Below are 18293 nucleotides of genomic sequence, written 5' to 3'. Positions count from 1 at the left end.
TGGGTCTGGGTCTCGGAGATAAAAATAAAAAAACTCAATAAAATTAGAGATGAAATTATAGAGAAACCAAATGTAACAGAACATCCATTATCCACCGGAAAGATGGGGAGTGGGAATTGTCCATCTCAGTCTCGTCAATAGATACTTAATGAGGGGACATTATTCTCTGTGTCTTTCCAGGACCTGGAGATGGAAAAGGGGCAAATGAATGAACTTTAAACACCTCGTCCACTTGGCACAGAAACTGTCTGAGACTCAGAATAGAAACCACATGGAACTAAATACTGACAAATACTAACCTGTTGGCTACAAATAAATAAATATATATATCGGGGGAGACGGTGCCACAGTGGGAATGTTACTGGATTAATAATCCAGAAAACCAGCTTGATGCTCTGGGGACAGGGGTTCAAATCCCACAACAGCAGCTGGTGGAAATTAAAATCAATTATTAAATCTGGAATTGAAAGCAAGTCTCAATAAGGCCAACAATTCAGCCTTTGTCGATTGTCATAAAAACCCACCTGGTTCACTAATGTCCTTTCAGGAAGGAAATCTGTCATCCTTACCTGGTCTTGCATGTAACTCCAGATCCACATTGAAATGTGGCTACTCTTAAGTACCCTATGAAATGGTGTGGCGAGCACTTGCTTCAAGGGCAACAAATGCTGTCCCTGCCCACATTCCATGAAAGAAAGTTTTTAACACCACTGCCACTAAATGGCTACAATTTCGGAAGGAAGTGAAGACAGAGGGTCCAGAAAAGATGCAAGAGCACGGTTCCCATTCCAAGGATAACAAACCAACTTCACCTCACCTAATTGAAGGTCCGATCTCTCGTGAATCTTTCCTCCACACTCTCACATTTTTCCTAAAGCTCAGAATTGGACACAATGCTGCAGTTGGGTCCAAACCAGTGTTTTATCCGGGTTTATTCTAACTTGGTTGATTTTGTACTTTATTCCCCTATTCACAAAGCCCAGGATTCCACATGCTTTATTCACTGCTTTCTCAGCCTGCCCTGCCATCTTCAATGATTTGTGCACATAAAGCCCCAGATTACGCTGCTCCTGCACCTTTTTGCACTTGTATCCTTTATTTTATATTGCCTCTCCTTGTTCTTCCTACCGAAATGAATCACTTCACTCTCTGAATGAAATTTTTTCTGCCACCTGTCTGCCCATTCCACCATCGTTTCTATGTCCTCTTGAGGTTTATCACCATCTTCCCCACTGTAAACACAACTTGAAAATTTGGTGTTGTTTGCAAATTTTGAAATGCAGCCCTGCACACATAAGTCTAAATCATTAATATATATCAAGAAATCAGTGGTCTGACCACCAACCCCTTGTGATCCCACTGTATACTTTTCCTCAATTTTAAAAAGTAACCGTTCACCATGCCTGTTGTTGCCTGTCACACAGCCAATGCTGCCTCTGCTTGATGGATTTTAACTCTGCTGACACGCCTGTTACTTGGCACTGTATCAAATGCTGTTTAGCAGTTCATGTGCACATCAACCGTGTTACCCTCATCAACATTCTCTGTTGCCTTATCAAAAATTCAAGAAATTTAGTTCAACACGATTGGCCTGAGCAAATTGTACAAGTGTCCTAATTTTGACCTGAACTGCTGCTTCTAAATGCTTTCCCACACAGAGGTTAAACTGACTGGTCTGTCAATGCTGGGCTGACCCTTCCATTTAAGACTACTAAGGATTTAATATTAGTGCCAGGAAGTGTGGGGTAAATGTGAGGAGTTGTGAAACTGTAACATTTAAAGACATTGATAACTGATAAATAGCTCCATAAATAATCAGTTTTCAAGACAAAGTACAGATAAATTAATTTATGAATAACTGAATTGAATTATTAATAATATAAGGTAGAGAGCTTGGAATGGAGAAATGAAAATTACTGCAATGCTTAAAACATGAAAGAAAAGATTAAAAACTGGAAACACTCAGCAGGATTGGAAGAATCTGTAGAGAGAGAAACAGAATTAACGTTTCAGGTCTGTGAGCAATTGAAAGGGGGGAGGTGGAAGAGGAACAGAAAGAAAGGTCTGTGAAAGGCTGCAGGGCGGGAGAGATTAACTGACAAAAGGTTTCATGAGGTAAAGTCAAAGGGAATGGTAATGGGACCATTAAAAACACAAATCTGTGTCTAGATGAGGTGTGAATTAAACGATAATAACAACAGTCTGAATGCAATGTGAAGAAAATTAGAGAAATGAGTAAGGAAAACTAGGACTCAAAGAAATCAGGAACAAATGAGGGCAGAGATAATTACTTGGTTAAACAGGGAGCCAGGGACAAAAGCAGAAGGTGGGAATCACTTTGAATGGAGCAGCGGGATAGAGACAAGTCAGAGAATCACAGAATGGTTGCAGCAAAAGAAGGAGGCCATTCAGCCAGTCGTGTCTGTATTAGCCCCCTGAAGGGACAATTTAACTAATGCCACGTCCCTGCCTTTGCCCCATAGCCCTTCAATTAAACAAGATTAAACAAGTCTTAAACAAAACTTGTATGAAACAAGATGTTTACGCAAAGGGGCAGCAGAAAAAAAGAAAAGCAACTTGTTTACAGAGTGTATCGGGGTTGGGGAGCTGCATAATGTACCTGTGCAGGTCAGTGAGGATCCCCAAGGTCCTTCAGCTGTCTGAATGCAGTGTTTAGTGGGCCCTGGGGGAGGGGAGGATGGAACCATTTGGGACACAGACAGGCAGGAGGTCATCCCTCCCCCACTGTCCTGGTTACACAAAGGACTCACCTTGGACTGTCCCACACCTGGGCCGGGCGGGGTCAAGGTGCAGTAACCTGCAAGATGGTAGGTTGAGCTGTGAACTGGGAGGAGTTGGGGATTTGAGTGACAGGTCTGGGGCTATATCAGAGCAGGCACAGTAACTGCTCCCCCTTTTCCCCGTGGAAGTTTCACTGGAGTCGTGTTGGTGAGTGTTTCTAAACTCTGTCTCACTATCCCGGGAATGGAGGTGGTTTGGAGGTTGCTGTGAGTGTTGGATTATATTGATTCTCCTTATTCTTCCCGCTTCTCCCACTCCCAGTTCCAGGCTGCAGGTCCCGGTGATTCTGGATGCGGGACGGTTGTTAGTCCCGGCCCTGGTGTGGGTGCGCAAGCGCAGATGCGCGGCTTATTGTTCTGTAATAATAGCGGGTGATCGTCCTCCTGTATCTTGCTGCAGTTCTTCACCTCCTTGACTCTCACGGCGCCATAGTTGCCACCTGCCGATTGCAGCAACCGACCTTCGATCAGGAAATGAACAACTTTTAGATAGAGCGGTTTCTGGAGCGCATAGCATTGTGGGAACATTGCCTGCCATTAGTTGGTGGCTGTCGCCGCGAGTTATCGTGCAGTCTGAAGGCAGGTCAGTGACCTGAGCCCCTACCTATGTTTCTTAATCTGTTCATACTGTCTGACCTGCTGGATATTTAATATATTTTATCTCTTAATTTCTGATCCAGCCTTGCAGAGCTTTGCTTTCATGTATTGTTTTTTAGAATGGAGTCTTGAAACACAGACAGGCAGGCCAATTAGGAGCCGGTTTGAATTAGGGCGGGTGTTGGATGGGGGACTTTTTTGTTGCATCAGTTTTGAGCTGGAGTTGGAATTGGAGGAGAAACTGCTGTGTTTAAACCTGAGGAGTTTGCAACCCAGTCAGGCCCAGCAATTTCCAGTGTGAGACTGTCAAGGGAGGTAGATCTTGGGGGAGATTAGATTGACAAACAGACATTGTCCATTCAATTTAAGAGCGTTGTTTTAGTAACAAGCATTTCTACGGTGCCCTTTTATCTGAGATTTTTTTTGTTAACTCCATTCTTGGTATTTGGGCGTCACTAACAAGACCAGCAGATATTGTCAATCCCCAGTTGTGTGTTAGTTGGGTGTTGGTGGGCCTTCTTCCTGAACCGCTGCAGTCACTCTGGTGAAGATACTCCCACAATGCTGATTGGTAAGGAGTAACAGGATTTTCACTGAGCGATGATAAATGTCCAAATCAACAACAAGTTGCGTTTATGTAGCACACTGATTGGAATAAAATGTTCCAAAGTATTTCACTGGCATATTATACTGGAATATTTAATACTGAAGCACATGAGGAGATATCAGGGCAAATGATCAATAGCCTGATCAAAGAGGTATGATTTTAAGAGAGTCTTGAAGGATGAGAGAGAGAGGCAGAGATGTCTAAGTAGGGAATTACAGAGCTTATGGCCCGGCCAGCTGAAGGCTTGGTCACCAATAGTCAATTAAAATCAGGAATGCTCAGCAGGCCTGAACTAGATGAGCCCAGATATCTGGGAGGGATGGAGATCAGAGGATATTATAGCGATAGTGAGGGACAAGGTCACTGAAGGATTTGAAAACAAGGAGGAGAATTTGAACATTGAGGTGCTGCTTAATGAAAAGCCTATGTAGCACACTGAGCACAGAGGTGTTGGGTGATCGAGACTTACTGCGAGTAAAGACAAGGGAAGCAGAGTTTTAAATGACCCCCATCGTTTATGTGGCCAGCTCAGAATGGTCCAGTTTGGTGGTAACAAAGGAATTGATGACTTTCAGCAGCAGATGGGCTGGGGCAGGAGTGAAGTTACTGAGGTGGAAATAGATGGTCTTTGTGATACGTAGTCAGAAGCTCTGCTTGGGGTGAAAATATGACATCAAGATTATGAACAGTCTAGTTCAGCCTCGTAAGTTGCAAGAGAGATGGATGGTATTGATGGTTAGGAAGTGGAGTTTGTAGCAGGGACTGACTGAAGACAATGACTTCAGTTTTCCCAACTTTAAATGGAGGAAATTCCTGTTCATCCAGCACTGGATGTCAGGCAAGTTAGGGCAGTGTGTGACTTGGAGGTGATTTACCTGCTACCCTGGTCCTTCTAGGGGGTGGAGGATAAGGGATTGGAGATTCTGCCAAAGTTCTGGCAGAGCTGAGTGGACCCAGACTGGGTGGAAGGTTCCCTTCCCAGAAGGACATTGGTGAACCAGTTGAGTTTTTATGATAATGCAGCAGCTTTCGTGGTCACTTTTTCCTCATGCCAGCCCCACACATTCAGCTCAATTTCACACCCTGTCTTTGTGTTTTTGTGGGTTCTCTCTCACTCCCTTTTGCCTATTTTAAACTATTTTCACAGGGTTTGCAGTCCGGAATCTCAAATCCAACATAACATCAGGATCTGATGGTGTCACCCAATTTATCGTAACCCACAAATCATTGAATTTTAAATATGGAAGTTAAGAGTCCTGTTCACAGTGTGGAGAAACCATACACGTGCTCTGTGTGTGAACGAGGCTTCAGCCAATCATCTGCCCTGTCGAACCACAGCCGCAGTCACACTGGAATGAATCCAAGGAAATGTGGGTAATGTGGGAAGGGATTCAATTATCTGTCCCAGCTGGAAATTCATCAGCTCACTAATGCTGGAGAGAGGCCACTCGCATGTTCTGATTCATCCAACCACCAGCGAGTTCACACAGGGAAGAGGCCATTCACCCGCTCCGAGTGTGGGAAGGGATTCACTCAGTCATCCAGCCTGCTGAGACACCAGCAAGTTCACACTGGGGAGAGACCATTTACCTGCTCCGTGTGCAAGAAGAGATTTACTTATTCATTCTCCCTACCGAAGCATCAGGGAGTTCATTCTGGGGAGAGACAATTTCTGATTGTGGGAAGGGATTCAATGATTTGTCCACCCTGCTGAGACACCAGCGGGTTCATACTGGGGAGAGACCATTTACCTGCTCCGAGTGTGGTAAGGGATTAACTCGGTCATTCCATCTTTTATCACACCAGCGAGTTCACACTGGGGAGAGACCATTCACCTGCTCCGAGTGTAGAAAGGGATTTGTACACTTATCAAGTCAATTGAGACACCAGCGAATTCACAAGTAACTGCTCTGGTTGGATTTAGTTGCCAATTATATTATTGTCCGAAGCATATTCATTGAACTGTGTTTCTGCTGATGTTAATAAACTCCAGCCTAGTTACAGATTCTGTATATAATTCAAATAATTCAGTTTTGCGTTAAACACAGTGTGTTGAGTCATTTTGATATCTCTAACACATTCAATTCAATTTTTACTTTTACTGAATATTATCAGTTTTTACCACATCACTGATTTGGTTTGTGCTGAAGGAGGCTATTTGGACCATCGTGTCCGCACTGGCTCTCCAAATGAGCAACTCAACCAGTCCTATTCTTCTGCCTTTTAACCATAAACCTGTACATTCTTCCTTTTCAGATAACAGCCTAATTCCCTCCTGAATGCTTCAATTGGACCTGCCTCCACCACACTCCCACACAAAGCATATCAGACCCTGCGTGAAAAAGCTTTTCCTCATATCATTGTTGATTCTTTTACTGATCACTTTAAAACTGTTCTCAGTCCTTTGATCGGCGGGAACAGTTTCTCCTTATCTGCTCTGTCCAGCCCCCACTTGAAAACACCTATCAAATCTCCTCTAAACTTTATTTTCTCTAATGAAAACAGTCCTAATTTCTCCAATTCACTTTCCTAAGCGCTGTTCTTCCTCCCAGGAGCCAGGCTTGTGAATCTTTACAGTGCCCTCTCCAATGCCTTCACATCCTTCCTGAAGTGTGGTGCCCAGAAAGGGATGCAATAAACCATCTGAGGCCAAACTAGTGACTTATACAAATTCAACATAACCTCCTTGCTCTTGTACTCTATGCCCCTATGAATAAAACCCAGGATACTGTATGTTTTAATGAACACCCTCTCAATAACTTTCCTGCCACTTTCAATGACTTATGGGCATATGCACCCAGTTTCCTTTCTCCTTCAAAACCTTTAGAGTTGTGTCCCTTAAACAATTTTGCCCCTTCATGTTCTTTTACCAAGATGTATACCTCACATTTCTCTGCATTGAACTTCATCTTCCATATGATTGCCCCATTTCACCAACTTGTCTACTTCTTTTTGAAGTTCTACACAGTCCTCATCACTGTTCTCAATGCTTCCACGTTTTGCATCTTCTGAAAATTTGAAATGTTTCCCTTTACATCAAGATCTAGGTCATTAATATATATCAGGAAAAGCCCGAGTCCCAACACTGACCCCTGGCGAACACCATTACAAAACTTCAACGCACCTGAAAAACATCCATTAACCACTACTTTCTGTTTCCTTCCACTGAGCCAATTCCGTATCCATGTAGCTACTGTCCCATTTATTCCATGAGCTATAACTTTGCTTAAAGGTCTGTTGTGCAGCCCTGTACCAAATGCCTTTTGAAAGTCCATGTACACCACATCAACAGCATTGCCCTCATCAACCCTCTCTGTTACCTCTTCAAAAAACTCCAGGAAGTTAGTAAAACATTATTTTCCCTTAGGAAGTCCATGCTGTCTTCCGTTAATTAACCTGCATTTGTCCATGTGAATGTTAACTTCGTGCAAATTATAATTTCTAGACGTTTCCCACCACTGAAGTTAAACTAACTGGCCTGCAGCTTCTGGGCTTATCCTTACACCTATTTTTGAACAAGAGTGGAGCATTTGCAATTTTCTAGTCCTTTAGCACCTGAGTCTAAGGCACAATGAAATATTATGGCCAGTGCCTCTGTAACTTCCACTCTTATTTCTCCCAGTACCCTTGGGTGCATCTCATTTGGCTCAGGTGACTTCACAACTTTAAAGTAAAAGCAAAATACTGCGGATGCTGGAAACCTGAAACAAAAACAGAAAATGCTGGAAAAATTCAGCAGGCCTAACAGTATATGTGGAGAGAGAAAAAAATCTGTTAATGTTTCGTGTCCATATATCATACGGACTCGAAACATCAATTGTTTTTTATTTCTTTCCACAGATAGAATCTTCCCCTTGCTTTCCCAGATTCAGACAAAGATTAACTGAGAGGCGGCCTCTAATGGCGGCCGGAATTCCCACATTCCTCTGCGCCTCAGAAACCGCTCTATCTGCCGCGGATTGTTCACGTGGATGGCGCATGCTCGGAGTCTCCTGTTCTCTTTGCTTGAGGTTGGTGCCCGAGAGAAGCCGGGAGCGGCGGATGGTGAGAGTGGAGAATGTTCATTGGTTCAGATTCGGCTCTGGGGCTGCTTTCGGGATTTGTAAACCTCGCCCCCCGACACTGACCTGGCAGCTCACAATGTCCGGCTGATTGACGGCGGCTACGGACCAATAGGCGGAGTGGGTGGGGCTGGATGACCGAATGCGAGCAGCTGCTCCTCCGGTCAATCAGAGTAAATGAGGGGCGGGGCTAAGCCCGGATTTCCCTCATTGAGCGAAACTCTGTATCATTCTGAAAACTGATTTGTCCAGGAGAAAACTGGACCTTTCTGTTTGTGACTTTAAACAGATGGAACCCTGTGGGTATGGAGCAGACATTTCAACATTTGTTACTGAAACGTGGGAACATGATAAAACAATGTACAAACAATTCAAGGGCTGACTTCAAGGAATGACTAGCCAGGCAAGAAAAGTCACCATTAGAACAAGTGGAATCCCTGGTTTCAATAAATGAACGGGCAGAAGGTTTAGGATAGATCAGGGAGAAGGTTAACACTGTCATCACATGGAAGCCAAGGCCTGGGAGAGTGGGATCCACCACAGACATAGGAACAGGGGAACGAAAACAAAAAATGCTGGAAAAACTCAGTAGGTCTGACAGCATCTGTGGAGAGAGAGACAGAGATAACGTCTCGAGACCGTATGACTCTTCTTCAAATCTAAAGGGAGGTAGAGATGTGGTGAAATATGTACTGATTAAGGGGGGGGTGAAACCAGTGAAGCTGGATAGAAGGCCAGCGATAGGTGGAGGCAAAGGAGAAATGGTGAAAGATGTCATGAACAAAAGGTCAAAGAATAGTTAATGGTGGTGGTACTGGCTAAATGAGGTGCAAATGGTGCCATTAAGGAAGCAAAATGTGATAATAGCAGGACCAGGGTAAGCACTCTGGAAAGTGGCAGATGGCCCATGCGGGGGTGGGTTGGAGGGAAGGGACAGTATGGGAAGAAAGATCGGAAATAGGCTAACAGCTGGGCATAAACAATGAATAGGAACAAGGGGTGGTCATTCAGCCCGTCCAGCCTGCTTTGCCATTCAATAAGATCATGGCTGATCAAACACTTCAATACCTTTTACCCACACTATCCTCATAACCCCTTACATTATTGTTAATCAGAAATCTCCCACTCTATACATTAAATATACTCAGTGACTGACCTTCCACGGCCGTCTGGGTTAGAGAGTTCTAAAGTTTCATAACCCTCTGAGCAAAGAAATTTATCGGTCCGAAGTGGCTTCCCCCCTATTTTGAATTGTGTCCCTTGGTTGTAAACTCCCCAGCCAATGGAAAAATCTTACCTGCATCTGCCCTGTCTATTTTTAAAAATGTTTTGTAGATTTCAATGAGATCACCTCTCGTTCTTCGAAACTCTAAAGAAGAGAGGCCCAGTTTGTCCAATATCTCTTCATCAGACAGTCCCACCATCCCCAGGACAAGCTTGTGAACTTTTGCTGCACTCCCTCTATGGCAATAATATCCTTCTGAGGCAAGGTGATCAAAACTGCACACACTACTCCAGGTGTGGTCTAAACAAGATTCTAAACAATTGAAGCAAGACTTCACCACTCCTGTACTCAAATCTTCTTGTGACAAAAGCTAACATTCCACGAGCCTTCTGAATAGCTTGCTGCATCTACAGGTTAGCTTCAGTGACTTATCGGCAAGGACACCCAGGTCCCTTTGCACATCTACTTTCTAATCTTTTATCATTTAGGAAATACTCGGAACATCAGTTCCTTCTACCAAAGTGGATAACCTCGCATTTTTCCACAATATATTCCATCTGCCATGGTCTTGCCCACTCACTAATTCTGTCCAAATCCTCCCATAGCTGCTTTACATCTACTTCACAATTTGGCTTTGTATCATCTGCGAACTTGGGAGGATTACATTTGGTCCCCACATCCAAATCGTTAATATATATTGTGATCATCTGGGACCCAATTCTGATCCTTGCGATACCCCACTAGCCACAGCTTACCAACACGAGAATTACCCTTTTATTCCTATTCTCTGTTTTCTGCCTGTTCACCAATCCTTAATCCATGCCAGTGTATTGCCTCCTATCCCATGTGGATTTATTTTACTAATTAATATGACAGGTCCCAGTGACTTATCAACTTTCAATACCATTCTTCCTGTTATTAATTTCCTTCAACTCCTTATTCTCCCTACTCCCTTGGATCCCTAAACCTGGGAGATTTCTTGTATCTTCCCCGGTGAAGGCAGACTCAGAATTATCATCTAGCTTCTCTGCTATTTCTCTATTCCCCGACTCTGCATGCATGGACCCACATTTGCCTAAAGCAGCTTTTAGTGTCTGTTTTTATCTTTTCTCTAGATTGCATTCATATGCTATTCTCCCTTTCTTTAGCAGTTTCCTGGTTTTCCTTTGCTGTATTCTAAAAGCCTCCCAATCCTCAGGTTTACTACCACTTCTGGCAACTTCATAAGCTTAACTTTAAATCTTATACCATCCTTAACTTCCTTTATCAACCACGGTTGACTGACTTTTTTGGGGGGTTTTGCACCTTGAAGGAAGGTGCGGTAACCTATGTAATAATTCTTTGAATACATTGCCTCTGTACATTTTAATGTATTTTCACATTCTATCTCAGCCAATTTGTCCCTCATGCCTTCATAATTTCCTTTATTCAACTTTAACACCCTTGCTTCAGAGTGAACTACTGCATTTTCAAACACAGTATAAAATACTATAATATTGTGTTCACTCGCCCCTCAAGGTTCTTTTACAACAAGATTATTAATTAGTCCTTTTACGTTACATAATGCTAGATCTAAAATAGCCTGTCCTCGAGTCGGCTCCTCAAATACTGCTCTAGAAAACCATCCCCAACATAATCCAGAAATTCACCTTCCACAGCATCAGTGCTCAATTGGTTTACCAGTGTACATGTAGATTGAAGTCATCCATGATCAATGTATAGCCTATGTTACATGCTTCTATCATCTCCTGATTAATACATTACCATTACCATTACTATCTGGTAGGTTATGAATAACTCCAACAAATGTCTGCTGCCTTTTGCTAATTCTTAGTCCCACCCAAACAGATTCCACATTGTTCTTCCAAACTGAGATCCCCTTTTACTAATGCACTGATCTCATCCCTTATTATCTGCACAACTCCACCTCCTTGACTGCCTTTACTAAACTTCCAGTATCCATGAATATTCAGGTCGCAGTTTTTGTCACCATGCAGCCATGTTTCCATAATGGCAATAATATCTTACCCCGATAGGATCTTACTTTTTGTGCCTTTTGATCATCGATTGCGAATGCTGTGCGCATTCAGGGAGAGCGCCTTTAATCTTGCCTTTTTAACATAATTCTGCATTCGAAGCTTACTCAATGCTTTGCTTTGTTTCTCCTGCCTTGTAGCCTCACTACTACTCCCTGTTACCCATTTTACTTCCTTCTAATTTTACACTTATAGGAGGATGAGTAGAATAAATTACCAGTAACTTCACTTTGCTACATTTCTCCTAACTTTACCTTACCTTGGTTTACTTTATGACTATATTTCACTTTGACTTGATTTAACGTTACTTCCCTATTGTTGAAATCCAGGTAGCTACCTCTTTATAAATGTTATGTTTTTTTTTCTAGTTTTAAGCTATTTCAACACAATCCCTAACAGCAACTTCTCACCAACCAAGTTTTCCTGTAATGTCACTCTTGGGATTTTTTTCAAACTCAGCCCACTGCCCGAGTAGAAGTGTTCCTCACAGGTCTGGCTGTCTCCTCTCCCAGGTGAGACACGTCGGGAAGGACCAGAAGGGTCCTGTCACAGCCACATAGGATCTCACTTGTGGCTTTGAAAAGAACTGTTTTCGAACTGAAGCAGGGCCGAAACCTGATTGGAGAAATTCAAACAGGGAGTTCTAGGAAAAATGGACACGGATTTGGGAGATTACAAAATGTTTCAGGATTTTTGAAAGGAAAGTGAGGCTGGAGATTAAGGTGGCAGCATCCAAAGATGGAAGAGTGAAGGGTTATTTTTATTTAAGGACATTGTAATAATGGAAGGTTTAAAGGAGAGAGGCACAGTATCTGAAAAGAGAGAACCATTGACAATGACGGCAAACATGGGGAAGTTGGGTGGTCAGTAGTTTAGTGGAAATAGGGTCGATGGAGCAGGTGGTGCACACAGAGGGTATGAGAGGAGATGGGAGAGAAACTGGAAAAAGATGCGAGTTCACGGCTCAAACATTGGGGGAAATTTAGAGACAGTCTGTCCCAGTGGGCTAGTGGAAGGGAGGGAAGCAGCAGAGGCAGCTGATCGGATTGTCTCAATCTTAGTGACAAAGAAGCTGCATGAGCTCCTCACAATTGTTGTTGGGGATGAGGATGGAGGAGACAGGGGAGAGGGAGAGCCCTTCAAAAGGAACTAACTTGTATTAGAGATATCAAAATGACTCAACACACTGTTTATCGAAAAGCTGATCTATTCCAATTTTATACAGAATCTGAAACTGGGCTGGAAATTATTAACATCAGCAGAAACACACTCCAATCAATATGCTTCAGACAAGAATATCATTTGGAACTAAATCCAACCAGAGCAGTTACTTGTGAGCTCGCTGGTGTCTCAGCAGATTGGATGATTGAGTGAATCCCTTCCCACACTCTGAGCAGGTAAATGGCCTCTCCCCAGTGTGAACTTGCTGGTGTCTCCGCAGGTGGAATGACTGAGTGAATCCCTTCCCACACTCGGAGCAGGTGAACGGTCTCTCCCCTGTGTGAACTTGCTGGTGTTCCAGTAGGGTGGATGGATCAGCAAATCCCTTTTCACATGTGGAGCAGGTAAATGGTCTCTCCCTAGTGTGAACTCTCTGGTGTCTCAACAGGATGGATGAATCAGTGAATCCTTTCCCACAATCAGAACAGGTAAATGGTCTCTCCCCAGTATGAACTCGCTGATGTCTCAGCAGGGTCCATGAATCAGTGAATCCCTTCCCACAATCAGAACAGGTAAATGGTCTCTCCCCAGAATGAACTCGCTGGTGTCTATGTAGATGGAATGACTGAGTGAATCCCTTCCCACAATCAGAACAGATAAATGGTCTCTCCCCAGTGTGAACTCGCTGGTGTCTCAGTCGGCTGGATGAATCAGAAAATTTCTTTTTACACACAGTGCAGGTAAACGGTCTTTCCCCAGTGTGAACTCGTTTATGTTTCATTAGGGAGGATGAATCAGCAAATCCCATTTTACACACAGAGCAGGTAAACAGTTTCTCCCCAGTGTGAACTTGCTGGTGTCTCCGCAGGTGGAATGACTGAGTGAATCCCTTCCCACACTCGGAGCAGGTGAACGGCCTCTCCCCTGTATGAACTCGCTGGTGTCTCAGTCGGTTGGATGAATCAGAAAATCCCTTTCCACACACTGAACATGTGAATGGCCTCTCTCCAGTGTTTGTGTGCTGATGAATTTCCAGCTGGGATGGGTGATTGAATCCCTTCCCACAGTCCCCACATTTCCATGGATTTTCTCCCAACAGGTCAGATGATTGGCTGAAGCCTTGTCCACACACACAACACGTGTATGGTTTCTCCCCACTGTGAACGGTGCTTTTTCCTTCCATGTTTAATCAGGTGACTCCGTCAGATCCTGATGTGATGTTTGGTTTCAGTTTCCCGACTGCAAATCCTCCCCTTCTAATCCTCTGTGAAACTGATTTAAAACAGAAAAAAGGGAGTGAGAGAGAACCCACAAAAACAGGTTGTGAAATTGAAATGAATGAATCTGGAAATTTGTGGGGCCGGAAATAGGAAAAAGTGACCATGAAAACTGCTGGATTATCATAAAAACCCATCTGGTTCAAGAATGTCCTTCAGGGAAAGGAACTTGCCACCCGGTCTGGGCCTACACAAGATTCGGGCTTCTAGGGGAGAAGGGAGAAAGAGTGAGAGATGCAGGATACTTGGACTTCAGCAAGGCTTTTGAAAAGGTCCCGCGTGGGAGACTTTTAACAAAGGTAAGAGCCCATGGGATCCAAAGCAATTTGGCAAATTGGATCCAGAATTGACTGAATGGCAGAAAGCAGAGGGTGATGGTCGATTGGTGTTTTTGTGACTGGATGCCTGTGTCCAGTGGGGTTCCACAGGGATCAGTATTGGATCCCTTGCGGTTTATGGTACATATAAATGATTTAGACTTGAATGTCGGAGGGTTGATCAGTAAGTTCGCGGATGACATGGAAATTGGTGGGGTGGTAAATAGTGAGGAGGATAGCCTTAGATAACAGGGGTATATCGACAGGCTGGTCAGATGGGCTGATCAGTGGCAAATGGAATGTAATCCAGATAAATGTGAGGTGATGCACTTGGGCAGGACAAACAAGGCACGGGAATACACGATGAAAGGTAGGACCCTGGGAAGTAGCGAAGATCAGAGGGACCTTGGTGTGCATGTCCACTGGTCTCTTAAGGTAGCAGGATAGATAGATAAGGTGGTTAAGAAGGCATATGGGATACTTGCGTTTTTTAGCCAAGGAATAGAATATAAGAGCAGGGAGATTATGCTGGAACTGTCTAAAATGCTAGTTAGGCCACAGCTAGAATATTGCGTGCATTTCTGGAATCTGCATTATCGGGAGGATGTGATTACATTAGAGAGAGTGCAGCGGAGATTTATCAGGATGTTGCCTGGGCTGGAGAGTTTCAGTTATGAGGAGAGTATGGATAGACTGGGGTTATTTTCCCTGGAGCAGAGGAGATTGAGGGGGGACATGACTGAGGTATATAAAATTATGAGGGTTATGGATAGAATAGACAGGAAGGAACTTTTCCCTTTGGTGGAGGAATCAATAACCAGGGGGCATAGATTTAGGGTAAGGGGCAGGCGGTTTAGAGGGGATGTGAGGAAGAATCTTTTCACCCAGAGGGTGGTGGGAATCTGGACCTCACTGGCTGAAAGGGTGGTAGAGGCAGAAACCTTCATAACATTTAAGAAATAGTTGGATGTGCACTTGCAATGCCATGGCATACAAAGCTATGGGCCTAGTGCTGGAAAATGGGATTAGAATAGTTAGGTGCTTGTTTGACCGGCACAGATTCAGTAGGCCGAAGGGCCTGTTTCTGTGCTGTAGACCTTTCTGACTCTGTGAATCTCATCCATTCCTTTGCTCCCTCTGGACATGTCTATGCTGACATTTTCCTATCTGGCCTCCCACATTCAAACTCCATAAACCTGAGATAATCCAAAACTTCACTGCCTATCACAGACTCATATAATTGTGAGTGCATTGAAGGAGGTCATTTGGCCCTTCCTGTCTGTACAAACTCTCTGAATGAGCAATTCATTTCGTGCCATTTCCCCACCTTCTCCTCATAAACCTGCACATTCTTCCTTTTCAGGTCCTGATCCTCTTGAATGCCTTGATTGAAGCTGCCTCCACCACACTCTCAGGCCGCACATCTTAACCACTCGCTGTGTGAAAAAGTTTCTTCTCATGTCTACATTGATTACTTTTTCTTAAATCTGTGCCATCTTGTTCTCTATCCTTTCACCAATGGGAACAGTTTCTCCCTCTCTACTCTGAGCAGACCCTTCAGATTTGATAGAGGTATTCAAAATCATAAGTAAATCTTACTTATACTGTGTCTCTTCCTCCCATCACCACTCTGCTCACTGACCTACACAGGCTCCTGGTGAAGCAATACCTCAATTTTAAGATTCTGATCCTTGCTTTCAAATCCCTCAACAGTTTCCCCCTCTGTTTTTTCCCGTCCCTGTGATGATTGAAAACTTTTCCCACAGACAGGACAGACAAACCTTATTCCTTCCACATTCAATGCTGATTATCGTCAGGTCCTGATGAACGGAGCGAATCTTTCAGTTCTTGATGTGATTTTTGAATTGAGTTTCCCGTCTGTTAATCCACCCTTTCTAATGTCCTGTAATAGAAATTTAGAATAGCCATCACTGTATGTCCAGGATAGAAATAGAGAAGAGACAAACATTCCTCTTGGTCTGAGTTTGCTGTGTGTAAATCCTCCACTTCTAAGCCCCTGGAAAAGGAGTTTCCAAAATCCATCCCTGTCAGTCCAGAATAGAAATTCCCAATATTCTCTCCTCCTGCTACTTGGACCAGAATGACCGCGCATGCGCCCTGCTGCACGTTGCCCCCGATAAATGCGGAAATATGAAGGTCAGACGAGGCCCCGCAGTTGCCGCCGGATACGCAGCAAACGTGGGACCTGTACATTCCTACTGTGGGTTTGGCGCCTCCACTGGGTGTTCATGAACCCGCCACACCCACTCCGCCGCCTCCATTACCCTCCTATGGTCGGTTATTTCTCACTCATTGTGGAGCCGGGATGACCAGAAACCCCACAGCAGCAGCACCCACTGCGCATGCGCCAAGTGGACCACGTACCGCGCATGCTCCATTCAAACCAAGCCACGGCGCATGCGTAGCCTCCGCTGCAGTGAGGATAGGGCACATTCTGTATCGCTCGGAATACTGGGTAATAATCCCGCCATGGAAACGCGATCGTGTTGAATAGATAATGTTTTGGGATTTGATTGCAATGGAGCCATAGCAGAAGGATATAAAATTATTAACTACTAAGATAAAAGCAAAAAATTGCGGCTGCTGGAAATCCAAAACAAAAATAAAAATACCTGGAAAAACTCAGCAGGTCTGGCAGCATTCGCAGAGAGGAACACTGTTAACGTTTTGAGTCCTTATGACTCTTCAACAGAAGTAAGGAAAAATAGAAAGGAGGTGAAATATAAATTGGTTTAAGGGGGGGGAGGTGTTGGTGGGACAGGTAGAGCTGGATAGAGGGCCAGTGATAGGTGGAGATAACCAAAAGATGTCATAGACAACAGGACATAGAGGTGTTGAAGGTGGTGATATTATCTAAGGAATGCGCTAATTAAGGGTAGAAAGCAGGGCAAGCAAGCTACAGACAGCCCTAGTGGGGGTGGGGTGGGATGAAGGGAAGGGATCAAAATAGGTTAAAAATAGAGATAAAACTATGGATGGAATTACATCTAAAAATAACCGAAATAGGTGGGAGAAGAAAAATCTGTATAAATTATAGGGGAAAAAAGGAGGGGATCAGAAAGGGGGTGGGGATGGAGGAGAGGGTTCATAATCTAAAATTGTTGAACTCAATATTCAATCCGGAAGGCTGTAAAGTGCCTATTCGGAAGATGAGATGCTGTTCCTCCAGTTTGTGTTGAGCTTCACTGGAACAATGCAGCAGGCCAAGGACAGACATGTGGGCATGAGAGCAGGATGGAGTATTGAAATGGCAAATGACAGGGTGGTCTGGGTCATGCTTGCGGACAGACCAAAGGTGTTCTGCAAAGTGGTCACACAGTCTGCGTTTGGTCTCTCCAATGTAGAGGAAACGGCATTGGGAGCAATGAATGCAGTAGACTAAGTTGAGGGAAGTGCAAGTGAAATACTGCTTCACTTGAAAGGAGTGTTTGTCCCTTGGACGGTGAGGAGAGGGGAAGTAAAGAGGCAGGTATTGCACCTTCTGCGGTTGCATGGGAAAGTACCGTGTGAGGGTGTTGAGGTGTAGGGGGTGATGGAGGAGTGGACCAGGGTGTCCAGGAAGGAAAAAACCTTGTGGAATGCCGCCGGGGGTGTGAAGGGAAGATGTGTTTGGTGGTGGCATCATGCTGGAGTTGGAGGCAATGGTGGAGGATGATCTTTTGAATGCAGAGGCTGGTGGGGACAAGGGGGACCCTATCATGGTTCTGGGAGGGAGGGGAAGGTGTGAGGGCGAATGCACGGGAGATGGGCCGGACACGGTTGAGATTGGATAAATGAGCAAATCCCTTCCCACACTCAGAGCAGGTAAATGGCTTCTCCCCAGTGTGAACTCGCAGGTGTATCAGCAGGTTTGATGACCAAGTGAATCTCTTCCCACACTCGGAGCAGTTGAACTGCCTCTCCCCAGTGTGAACTCTCTGGTGTATCAGCAGGTGGGATGACTGACTGAATCCCAAATGAATTTCCATGTGTTCTTTTCTTTAGTCCAATGGGGGGTTCTGTCTCTACCACCAGCTCAGGCAGTGAGTTCCAGACCCCCTAAGCCCACTGAGTGAAACAAATTATTTGACAACTCCCATCTAATCCTTCCATTAATTCTGTTAAATTGAATTGTTGGTTTTGCCATGGCTCTGATGTTAACACTTTCTCCTTTATGTTGGAAGGCTATGATGTCAAATCTCATTGCTAAA

At 44.2% G+C, this 18293-nt stretch overlaps 1 protein-coding gene across 1 annotated transcript; it reads right to left on the bottom strand.

Moving 5' to 3' along the window:
• Nucleotides 1-12533: 12533 nt before the first annotated feature.
• Nucleotides 12534-16442, bottom strand: LOC121273863 (gastrula zinc finger protein XlCGF8.2DB-like). The gene is made up of 3 exons (XM_041181009.1): nt 16393-16442; nt 15864-15985; nt 12534-13760 (listed from the first exon to the last, which is right to left on the bottom strand). The coding sequence occupies exon 3, from the start codon at nt 13669-13671 to the stop codon at nt 12655-12657; it is 1017 nt and encodes a 338-aa protein (XP_041036943.1). The 5' UTR covers nt 13672-13760; nt 15864-15985; nt 16393-16442; the 3' UTR covers nt 12534-12654.
• Between the last annotated feature and the right edge of the window lie 1851 nt (nt 16443-18293).

Source organism: Carcharodon carcharias (assembly GCF_017639515.1).
Source record: "Carcharodon carcharias isolate sCarCar2 chromosome 27 unlocalized genomic scaffold, sCarCar2.pri SUPER_27_unloc_2, whole genome shotgun sequence".
NCBI lineage: Eukaryota > Metazoa > Chordata > Chondrichthyes > Lamniformes > Lamnidae > Carcharodon > Carcharodon carcharias.
This window is presented reverse-complemented; position numbering and strand designations above follow the sequence as displayed.